The 12,600-nt window shown below is 38.1% G+C and overlaps 1 protein-coding gene across 1 annotated transcript in view; it reads left to right on the plus strand.

The window, feature by feature from the left end:
* Window positions 1-9,554, plus strand: part of MTM1 (myotubularin 1) — a 132,974-nt gene extending 123,420 nt beyond the window's left edge. Inside the window, exons 12-13 of the mRNA XM_037059767.1 lie at window positions 1,318-1,494; window positions 7,845-9,554. Of these exons, the coding sequence (XP_036915662.1) occupies window positions 1,318-1,494; window positions 7,845-8,012 (345 nt within the window). The 3' untranslated portion in view covers window positions 8,013-9,554. The remainder of the gene's footprint in view (window positions 1-1,317; window positions 1,495-7,844) is intronic.
* The last annotated feature ends 3,046 nt before the right edge of the window (window positions 9,555-12,600 follow it).

Consider the following 12,600-nt stretch of genomic DNA (forward strand, 5'->3'; position numbering starts at 1 on the left):
CATAGGAATCTAAACCTTTAAACATTGATGTGATCAAAGCTATGCTGTATATTGGGAGTAAAGGCAGGATATAAAATGTGTGTATGTGTGACAGGATAGAGGGGAGACATTCTCAATGTGGCAGTGTTGTAGTTAGTGCCTATAACTTGTTAGCCAACAGGGAGCAAGAAAAGCATGGTATTTAAAGATTTGGAGGTGAGTACTGAATAATTAAATCAATTGACTTTTAAAATTAAACACAGTTGATTCTAGGGAGAGAGGCAATAGGCTGTTCTTTTTTATAACCTTATTGAGCAATTTCATTTTTAAACTCTGCATGTATAAAAATAAAAACAGACATGCAAATAAACACAATGCAGTATATATAGTGGCATCAGAAAGGTACAGATGGAGTTTTAGGTGGATTCCAATGAAGACCAAATTAGGCCTCCATTATTATCATTCGCATTAATAAAGTATGTATGTAAAAGAAATTTCTTCAGTCACTATTTCAAGATATTCTTTTCAGCTTTCAGTTTTAGCATACTGGTCCTTTCCTATTGAAGTGATTAGTAATAGGAGTTTTACCTTTTCTTTTCTTTAAAGTTAATTTTTTATTGTTGACACTTGACAGATGTTTCCCATTCTCCTCCTCCCCCCAGCCCTTACTTACCCTTCTCCCTGACCTTCACCATATTGTTGTCTGTGTCCATGGGCTATGCATATGCCTTTAGTAATTTTTATACTTGTATTTTTCCCCATGCTTTCATGTTTTTCTAGGTTATGGTCAAAATCAGTAAAAATATATGCTAAAAACAATGAAAATGTGAATACCTGTATGATATGATGGACACCAGACTAAAAAGTGAAGATTCAGTGAAAGCAGTTACCCAGGTGTTTTCAAATATCTGGATGTTAGCTTGATGTAGATTAAACATCTGAATGGTTGAGTTAAATAACTTCAGATGCCTGTTGTCAAGTGGATACAGATTAATATTTCATTGTTCTAACAAATGCAAAAATGTTGGTGGGTTCTTATGATTATTTTTCTTTCTGTTGAATAAAGAGAGCATACTGGCCATCTGTTCATAAATGTTTTACCTAGTCAGTAATGGTCTTCTTAGGTAGCTAGGCCATTATCTATTCAAATATTGGTAAGTGGCTGGGGAGCATGGAGGCGAGGAGCACTCACTGGCCCATGAGGCTTTTTGAGCTATTATGAGCATAATGCAAATGTGTGATTCAAGTTGGTGCTCAGCTGTATTGCCACAGGCTGTAAAATGTTTTGTGTGATTGTGTATGTCTTTATTTAAGCATTCCACTTTCTCTTCTCTATAGAAAGTTACAGAAAGAACAGTTTCTTTGTGGTCGCTGATAAACAGTAATAAAGACACATTCAGAAACCCTTTCTATACTAAAGAAATCAATCGAGTTTTATATCCAGTTGCCAGTATGCGTCACTTGGAACTTTGGGTGAATTACTACATTAGATGGAACCCCAGAATCAAACAACAGGTAAATGAACTAGCATTGTTGAAAACAGTAATGTCGATTGATTATTACTTTTGGACCTTGATAATGTTATTTGGTATTTTTTAAAATATTATGAGGGGAAATGTATCAGACTAAAAAGTCACACTTGCTTTTAAACACAACTTTCATTAAAATTGTTATTAATTACTAAACCATCTGTTTTGATTAGGATTAAACTGATATTCTTTTGTCAATGGGAATAATATATTCTTTTCACTAAAATGTAAACTGATTTAATGCTGTAGAAAATGACTGAGTTTTGATAGCCAAGGATTTTCTTTAATCACCAGAAGTTTTTATACATCATAGGAAAGAAAGCATCTACTATTTGGTTCAGGGGTATGTACTAGGTCAACTAACATCAGAGTGCTTTTTCCTGAGGGTTATCATTTAAAAATAGAAACAATGGTTTCGGAAGTGAAAAATGCCACATTTTATTAAAAACACAGTCATGCTTTCCATTTTCCCACCCCGACTCCATCAGAAATCAGAAGAAAATATACCCTGTTTGTAAAGGCTCAGTAGTACCTCCAGTTAGTGATTTGTTCCAAGTGCTATAAATATTCAGTATTTGTGATTGCTCTTTGTAAAGGTTTGTACATTTTCCAGTAATTTGGATGGTCGACTACCTGTTCTCACCGGCCAGTCTTGCATAAACACCAGCTTTAATCCTTCTAGAAATCATCAGGCAACAGCAGGGGCCTGGTGCTGCAGGCTGTCTCTTAGATTGTTTATTCCACTCAGGCAGCTGGCCTGATGCCATTCTGTGCTCTCTCTTCTCAGTGGGGAAATGCCCAATTCAAGCTGGCACTCTCATTTCAAGGTCTCTGCTGCATGCATGAAAGGCTCTTGCAATTTAGTAATGGTTGAAATATGTAACCTTTTGGAAAGTGATAGGTCCCAGAGCTGGAGAACATCCACTTGTTAGCTTGGAATTTGAGAAGCATGTTGAGGGCATTTATTTAGCAGTAGTTCTAGTGAGTGGAATATCAAAGAGAAAATGGGAATTTTCCCAAGGTTCTAACTACTGTTACAGAGGACATGTCCCTTTTTTAATTAAAAAGTATTATATAGATAAGCAATATTTGTCCTATACATTAAACCCTTTCTGTATTTATTGCAGCTTTCTCTTAAGCCACTGGTAATTAGTAAGCATTGACAATTTCTGTATAAATTATATAATCTCTCATCACCCACTTGTACTTAAGAGAAATTCTTAAAATTCAAGGAATTTAGAGCAGTTCATTTCTGAATATATAAAGGTAATAATAATAATTGTGTGACAGGGGAAGTTGGAAAAGGCATCAATAGAAGAACTTGTATAGTGTATCTATACCCTTATTCTCAAAGAGTTTAGCAAAATTGAGCTGGGCCAAATAGGACTGAGCATTCTTTGGCAGAGGTTTCTGTTTCCTTTAGGCAGTAATTGGTCTATATTATGACCTGTGAAATTTACTCCAAAAAGAAAATAACTTACTCTTTCAATAGAGATTTTCTGAACATGGAGGGTCCCACATGTATCTTTATGTCCTTTGACACTTTGTATTTTTATTGCCCAAATATTGAGTGTTCCCATGCATCAGGCACAGGGGGAAACACATAAATTCAGAAGAGATAGTTTCACACACAAGGAGCTCCTAGGCTGGGCGGGGGCAACCAGGAATATAAGCCAGTGATTATAATGCTTGGGGAGAAATACAATAATAGAGATATGAACTATAAGTTCATTAGATCTCTTAATGACCTTATATAGAACATTATTTCATACAGAAATAGATTAAAGTTCAATCACATAGGAGTTTTTAAAATTATATAATGTAAACCTAAAATAATGTACTTCACCACTTGAAAGTTAAATTGTTATTCACTTGTGTGGCCCAGTTGGTCTAAAAATGATTCCTTGGTACCCAGAGCACTCACAACACTATGGTATGCTATCAGTGCTGGAAGACCCAAAAGCATATACAGCCCCTCCCTATAATGAGCTGTTCACCTAGAAGAAGGCAGGGTTAGGGTGCTTTTAGAAGCAAAAGTCACCAACCCTTGCTACCACATAAAAACTCAGCAAAGTTGGTGGAAAAATTAATGCTCGCATTTGGTAAGATTTGGCAAGCTATCAATAAGCAAATTTGGTACTTTGATTTAATATAAGGAAATTGTTCATGTTGAAAGCAGAAGTATAAATTAGTCACATTATCAAGCTACATGGTAAGCTTCAGCTTCTGGTAAGCCTCATAATACTTGGGGAACCACTGCACCTCATGTAGCTGTCAACCAGGATTGTATAGGCAAGTTCACATTTTGCATAGTGGTAACTCAAGGATGAGAACAAGGGCAGTCAAATATTAACAGGCTCAACTGTGTGCTGTGTAAGTCATTTCTGATATAGAAAAGTGAAAAGGAATATGAATATAAACATTATTTGAACCCCGAAATACTTCCATACCTAGTTGATTACCTATCTTCTATTCTGGGCTGAGCTGGCACACTCTTTCCTTTATAATTCATTTCCCCAAGCAAAAAGTTGAGATGTAGTACTTAAAGTCACTTGACTTTAACTTTCATTTTTCATTATTTTGTCTTTTGGTATGCTATCACAAATAGACTCTTCTGTTTGTATCTTCTAAATGGTTTTTGTTTGTCTATAGCCATATTACTTTTATATATTTTATACCCATTACTAGGCTGAATTATTTTATTTTTAATAGTTTTTCCATCTGCTCTCTCAAGTATTCTAATTACACAGCCTTATCATAAGCAAAAATGATTGTTTTACCTCTGATCTCTTTTTCTTCTCTAACTGTGCTCACTGGTACAATAACAAGCTGATTCTAATAGTCATGAAACAGGGAGGTTTTAAAAATAGTCAAGGTAATTTTGAATATTATCAAGGAAGAGCTTGCCTGCTATATGTCAAGAACTTATATGAAGCAAAATAGCTCCAAAAAACAGACCACATAGAAGTGGAGACTCGGTAGGATAAGAAGATAGCACCATGATGCATAGGGAAAAGATGGACTAGATGGTAAATGGTGCTGGCATAGCAAATCACACTTAACATGTCTAAACAGAACTCCTGATATTCCTCCCAAACCTGCTTTTCCTTCCGTCTTCTGCTTTCAGTTCTTGTCACCTCTATCCTAGTTGCTCTGACCAGAGACCTTAGAGTCATCCTTGATGCCCTACTGGATGTGAACATCCAGTCTGCCAGGAGAGCCTTCTAGGCCCAGCCTTGATAATCTGTATAGCATCTGAGCATTCTTATCATTTCCTATCAGGACCATGGGCCAGGCCTCCTGTCCTTGGCTATTTGTTGCTAGACTCCCTGACTTCTACTCTTGCTTGCTTCTATTCTGTTCTCAATGCAGCAGCCAAAGTGGCCCTTGTAAAATATACACCAGATCCCACCACTGCTCTACTCAAAATACTCCAGGTAACCGCTCACCTCACCTGAGTCAAAGCTCACTTCCTTTGATGGCCTCCAAGGCCTATGTAACCACCACCCTACCCCTTACCTCTCTGACCTTCTTGCCTCCTCACCAACTCTTTCTACACACTGTGCTTCAGCCACACTGGACTTCTTGCTTGCCCTCAGACACTCAAATATCTGCCTGGCTCCTTCCCTCTCCTCCCTTAAGCCTTTCCCCAGGAGTCACCTCCTCAGTGCAACTTCCCAGACCACACTGTTTAGATTGGTAACTGGCACCACGCTGGTCCCCATCCTTCTTAACCTGCTCTACTTTTTCCCCCTTGGTATTCACCTTCGAACATTCTTTGTAACTCACAGGATCCTTATTTGTTTGTCTGTCTCCCCCTGCTGGAATATAAAAAACAGAAATTTGGGCATCCCTTGTTCACTGATGGATCTTGACCACCTAGAACAATGTCTCGACCTCAGTGGAATTCATGAAGAGAAAAATGGGCAAAGGATATTAACAGGCAGCACACAGAACTTACTGGGCATCAGGCACTCAACAAAACATTTCTATTCTAATGCTATATGTGCATTTCCAAGAAACCTCATAGTCTGCAGACTCACAGAAAAAAAGAACAGGGCTTATAGGAATAATAGGATTAGGAGGAGACCTCTCCAAATCTATGAACCTTTGTAACCAGAGCACTAGTGAAAGCAACGATCCAAGTAGTTGTGGGCAGTTACATGACTGCTGAATGTGCATTTGACTTCCATTGATCACTCCTTGGCAACCTGAGGTGGGGTGACTAGTGGCCCCCAAAACACATGTCCACTTGGAATTTGTGAATGTGACCTTATTTGTACAAAGAATCTTTACAGATCTAATTAAGGATCTCAACATGAGATCCTCATGGCTTTAGAGTGGGCCCTACGTCCAATGGAAGGTATCCTTAGAAGGGACAGCAGAGGAAGGCTACAGACACATATAGGGGAGAAGACCATGTGAAAACAGGAGTGGCTGGAGTGATGCTGCCACAAGCCAAGGAAGCCTAGAAGCACCAGAAACGGGAAGAGGCCAGTAAGGATTGTCCCCTAGAGCCTCCAGAGAAAGTGCAGGCCTGTGCTGACACCCTCATTTCAGACTTCTGCCCTGCAGAACTGTGAGAGAATACATTTTTTGTTTTAAGCCACTAAGTTTGTGTTCATTTGTTACAGCAGCCACAGGAAATGAATACATAGTCTTAAACCCCAGGCCTCATGCTTACTCCTCTGATGCTGGTCCTAGAAGGCATCTGCTCCTAATCCAGACCATTCCCTTCAGCATTAACAATCGGATCCAAGGCATAGCCTTCTTCATCAGTGCATCATCTTCACAGCTTCCTTCTTGGCGTTCATAGCTTTGACAGATAGCTTAAATCATTGGAGGAGAGCTGGACAGCTCTAGAAGCTACTAGCACTAGAGGAATGCACTTCTGTAGACTTTTGGCTTTTTTTCTTAATGTCTTCATATATTTCTCAAGCTTTCTAGGGCTTTCCCTTGACCACTTCAAAACATTGATGTGATGGTAAGGGGGTCTTCCAGGGACTCTCCTGTTGTGTTACAGTGGCTTGGGTGGTAATTGCATTAGTGTCTCTATATGTAAACATTTGTTGAGCTGAACATTTTAAGGTTTGTGTACATGAATATGTAATTTATCTCAGTACAAAAGTTTTAAAAATTAACATACTGGGAGCATCATATTCTGTTCCACCATGACCTCTTTTTTTTATACTGCCATCAATGTGTTATTTATCAGTCAAAGCATTTGGCATTGTAGCAAAGCAGACAATGTTGACTGACTTGACTCACAACTACCCTGTGATGTCTGTGGCATTTTTATTCCCATTTGACAGAGGGGAAGTGGATGAACTTAGAAGGTTAAGTCACACAGCTGGTAAGAGACAGAGCAGTATTCACACCAAGGCTGGTGGATGTCTGCGCCACTGCTCTCAGCTGTGCATGTATTACTATGAGCAATAACACATGAAAAGGTATGGTAGAACAGGGCAATGCAATCGAAAACTACCATCTTACTGTCCTCAAATTGGCAAAAAACCCCACTCTTCTGTTCCCACCTCCTGGTGTGGACATGGAGCAACAAGAACTGCCAGGCTCACTAGTGGGCACATAAGGTCATATCACTACCTCAGAGAGGAATTCGGCAGTATCTAGCGGAGTTAGACCATATTGTCCTCTCCAGCAGTTTGTCCCTAGTCAAATTCCTTCAATAGATATTTGCACATGTGCATGAGATGTGTCCAAGGATAGCAAAGCATTGCATGTAGTAGTAGAGAACACTGGAAATTGCCAGCTATTCATCAATGTGGGAATGGATAGATAAACTGGTTTATTCAGTCAATGGAACTCAAGGACCAAATTCAGAAACATACTGCTTGGTCAAAACATTGATTAATAACTACAGAATATACCACTTTGATAAAAAAAAACTTTCACAAAATAAAAAATAATAGCTTATTTTGTTTCTGGATACATACTTACAGGAAAAGTGTTGCAAATCTCCACAGGAAGGGCAGCTACCCACTAACTGGAGAAGAGTTGTTGCCTCTGGGAGCAAAATGGCAGTGGGCCTGGTGACAGGCAACACAGGAGACAGGAGCTGTGTCTGGGTTGAAAAACTTTTTAAAAATGGTGATGCATGTTGGAATAACAAATATACATAGTTATTTCTTGGTGGCATTTTATCATTCTTGGTAATTTTCTGTGTTTTTCAATTATGCAGTATTGCAGGAACCTATGTATGAGTGTTAAACCTCACTTAGAGGGCTTATGCAAAGAATAGGACATGTGTACCGAGCAGGTGAATTTTTGTAATGTGGTGGGCGCAAAGTAGTAATTCAGGCTTGTGCTTCTCCCCAGCAGCCAAATCCAGTGGAGCAGCGTTATATGGAGCTCTTGGCATTGCGAGATGAATACATAAAGAGGCTGGAGGAGTTGCAGCTTACCAACTCTGCCAAGCTTTCTGATCCCTCGACTTCACCTTCAAGCCCTTCGCAAATGCTGCCCCATGTGCAAACTCACTTCTGAGAGGGAGCCTTGCCCAGCGCTGCTTCAAGCTCTGAATAAAGGAAAGAGTTGACTTTCATTTGGGGTCTCTGTACAAAGTAGATTAAAATATTTGCCCCCATGTAGAACTTGAATTAACATAATCTTAAACTCTTGAATATGTGCCTTCTAGATTACATATTACAAGAAAACTATAGTGTCTACACGACAGTCAGATGGAAGGAGCCCAGATATGGATTTGGAAAATCCTGACATCTTTCAAAAGGAGTTTTTGAAAAATACAAAGTTTAAATTTAATTTGTCTCTTTAGAAATGCTGTGTATACAGTGCATAATTCGTGGGCTTAATTGGAATAACATTATTTAAACTAAAGGGGAAACAGGTTTGTGAAGTGGATTTTCCTCAGGTTGCTTAAAAGCGTTGCTTCAGATTATCTACAACAAACCCAGATGTGAAATGTGTGTCACTGCCAAAACCAAATTGAGCTCAGCTTCAAAGGCATTATCAAAAAAGCAGATATTTCAGTAAATGCCAAATTTTATACCATCCTAAGTGGTGACTTAAGGAGAAATAGATGTGTAGATGAGTTTTTCATTATTTTAAAATTTTGGAATATGAAGTGTTTTCCTCTAATTTTCAAGAGAAGCATATTTTTATATTTAAAAGAAACTGATTCCAGTTAAATATGATTTGATTTTTTAAACTTTGCCAGTTCTATTTTCTAAGTTTTTCCTATGAGCTTTCCTAAAATTCTGACCCATTTTCAGGTTATGGGAACCCCCCTATAAAGCACTGTGCAAGGATGTCGGATGTGATATGCTGCTGAAGTGAATGTTTTCACAAATGTTGCTCTATTCAAACTAGCTTATCTGCCAAAGCATAGGGCTGACTCTCCTGGATGTTGGAGTTATTGCTAGAGCATCATATTTTGAAGTAAAAGTCACAGATGTACATTTGTTGAGTGTATCTTGGAAGTATTGTGCTTATTAATTTCAGTTAAAATGGTGTTGGGTGCCTCTCCTCCCAAGTGTGCATGAAAACTGGTTCTATACATTTTTACTTGAAGTACCTGGCAGTTTGCTTTTTCAGTTGTTTTTCCTGTAGTATTAAATGAAATTTTAAATGCAGTTCTATTTGATATCTGAACTAATTCGTTTAGTAAGTATATTTGTAAAAGTTAGGGCTAGATTTAAAGCAATTAATGTGTTTTACAATGATCTTTAAAGGACTATTTATAGCTAATATGGTTTTGTTTTTAATGAATTAGAGAGATTAAATATATCTTTGTAAGTTATTTTATGTCATAGTTTAATTGGTCTACCAAATATGACATCTCAGAAACAGTAGTAGTATAATGTATAAATTTTGTATGTATAAGAAATTTTATTAGACTTTCTCTTGCCTTTTGTAAACACTGTAAATATTTCATAAATTAACAAAGTGTCACTCCATAAAAAGAGAAAAAATCTAATACTAATAGTTTAAAGAATTCTGTGGAATTTCATGAAACATTTTTCATGGCAATAATGACTAAAAACCTGCTGTAATAAATACATTAACATATCACTGTTTTCAGGGATGTAATTATATATATGTCTTAAATGTACATGGCATCATCTTTTCCTGGCTTGACTTCACGTGCTCTTGGTCTTACCAGCACCCTTGTAGGGCTCTCTTCCCAAATCCTAGCAATATTGGATATTTAAGTGCATAAGATTTTAAGAGTCACAACTCTCTTTATTAAAGTAAAGACAGCTTTCACAAAAGTAATGAGAGTACATAGACACAAGACTTCAGATTCTGGATGGAGAACAAAGTAGATGATATTAAGGGAGAATAAGACATTGCTTGAAATAAGGTATACTGGATGTCTCATTAGGTAAGAATTTTAAAAATCCTCCAAACTGTGCTTCCACTTGGAAATTGCATTGTTTATTTATATGCATCTGAAAAATGCTAAATAATTATAGTAGGAAACTAAAATTAACCATTATTTTAAAAGCTGAATAGGACTCTTAAATATATCTTTTCAAACTATGAGTATTTGAAATGTTTTGTGAGGTTCTATCTTTAGACATTTGTGTTTAATCCACACTACAAACTCACAGGCTACACGGTATTCTATTATCATATTTTTCAGCAGAGAAGTTCATTGATCCAGGGGTTCACTGGCGTGCCCCAAAATCACACAGCATCAAAACAAATATAAAGATCCAAAATGGCAGAAGAGTAAGTGGAAGCCATACTAACCTCCCAGGACCAATCAGGAATTACAGCTAAATGGTAGAGGAATAATCTTGAATAACTAACTGAACACTAGCTGGAGAGAAGCCTTATAATCAAGGACAGACAGAAGAAACCCACTTCCCCACAGTGAGACTGGTAGGGAGTGCAGAGGAGGCATGAGAGGGCTGGCTGGGCTCTCAACAGGCAGCAGCTGAAGTTCTGGAGGAATATTTCAGTGGCTAGGGATTCCACCCTGAAACATGTGGGGTCTAAACACCAAGCTACACTCCCCAGCCTACAACCACACACCTGGAAAGGAATTGAGATAACATCCAGCTGTGAAAACGCAGCAGGGATTCTTGCTGCCAAGAAGAGGTGGCTGGAGAGAGCAGAGTGGACTAGAGATGCTTGAGGAAAGTCTAAGGTTGGTGGCCCTAGGGAGAGAACTAAGAGAAAGCCACCAGGATCCCTGTGCTGAGTCATTCCCTATACTGCAGAAGCCATGTCTCTCAGGCAGAGCACTCCCAAGTGGCATCAGCCTGAGGGGCAGCAATACCCTGCCCACAGGAATTATTGTAACCTGCACTGTGGTGCTTAGCCAGGCTGCTGGTTGCAGCTTCAGGCTATATCACTGATGAGTTTAACAACTAAGGTGGAAAACATGAAGAAGCAGCCAAAATAGGAAGACAAAAAAACCACCAAATGAAAGAGTAAGACAATTTTTTAGATGAACTATATGAAATTCAGGCAAGCAATTTAGCAGAGAGTTTAGAGTAATGATTATAAGAATACTCAGCATGAAAAAAAAGATAGAAAACATAAAAAAGGACCAGTCAGAAATAAAGAATGCACATCTGAAATAAATAATACACTGGAAGGAATAAACTGTAGGTTAGATGAAGCAGAGGATTGAATCATTGATTCATTGATTTGGGAGACAAGGTAGAAAAAACCCAGGCAGAACAGCAAAACAAAAACTTTTTTAAAAAATATTTTTGGTTTAATTATTGTTCAAGTACAGTTTTCTGTCTTTTACTCCCTTCCAAGCCCACCCCCCCTCCCCAGTGCTCCTTACCTCCCTCCCATTTCCACCCCCCTTAGTTTTTGTCCATGTGTCCTTTATACGTGTTCCCGTGAATCCTTCCTCTTTTTCCCTGAAATTCCCTCCCCTCTCCCTCTGGTCCCTGTCTGCCTAATGACAGTTGAAGAAACCTTTTGGACACCATGAAGCATAACAACATCCACATCATGGGAATACCAGAATGACAAGACAGTGAGCAAGGGATAGAGAACCTACTTGAAGAAATAATGACAGAAAACTTCCCTAATCTGGTGGAAGGAAAAGACACACAGGTTCAGGAACCGCAAAGAGTCCCAAACAAGTTGAACCCAAAGAGTCCTACACTGAGACACATCATAGTTAAAATGACAAAGCATGAAGACAAGGCGAAAATCCTAAAAGTCACAAGAGAAAACCAGGTAATTATATACAAGGGAGCACCAATTAGACTGGCATCTGATTTCTCAACTGGAACATTTCAGGCCAGAAGGGAGTGGTCTGAAATATTCAAAGTGTTGAAAAGCAAGAATCTACAACCAAGGCTACTTTACCCAGCAAGGCTATCATTTAAAATGGAGGGAGAAATAAGGAGCTTCCCAAACAAGAAAGAGCTAAATGAGTTTGTTAACACCAAACCAGTACTACAACAAACATAAAAGGTCTTGCTTTAAGAAGAAGAGAAAAAGAAAAAAAGAGGAAATAGTCTAACAATAAAATGTCACTAAATGTGTATCTACCAATGATCACCTTAAATGTAAATGGCTTAACTGCCCCAACCAAAAGACATAGGGTACCTGAATGGATTTTTTTTTAAAAAGACATATATGTGCTGCCCCCAAGAGACTCCACTCAGATCAAAATATACACACAGACTAAAAGTAAAGGGATGGAAAATATATTTCATGGAAATAGAAAGGGTTGGGGAAGCAGTTTTCTTTATCTGACAAAATCTGCTTCAAAACCAAGTTTATAGTAAGGGACGGAGAAGGACACTATATCATGATAAAGGGAACAATCCAACAAGAGAATATAATCCTAGTAAACATTTATGTCCCCAACATAGGAGCACCTAAATATATAAAGCAAACCTTGATGAACATAAAGGGAGAGTTCAACAGAAATACAATCATACTTGGGGATTTTAACATTGCATTGACTTCAATGAATAGATCTTCCAGGCAAAAAAATCAACAAGGAAAGAACAGCCTTAAATGACACACTAGATCAAATGGTTTTCATTGATATCTTCAGAGCATTTCACCCCAAAGCAACAGAATATACATACTTTTCAAGTGCATATGGGACATTTTCTAGGGTTGAGCA

This window comes from Sturnira hondurensis, unplaced genomic scaffold (genome assembly GCF_014824575.4).
Source record: "Sturnira hondurensis isolate 20B ecotype Veracruz unplaced genomic scaffold, ASM1482457v3 Scaffold0011291, whole genome shotgun sequence".
In the NCBI taxonomy this organism is placed as follows: domain Eukaryota; kingdom Metazoa; phylum Chordata; class Mammalia; order Chiroptera; family Phyllostomidae; genus Sturnira; species Sturnira hondurensis.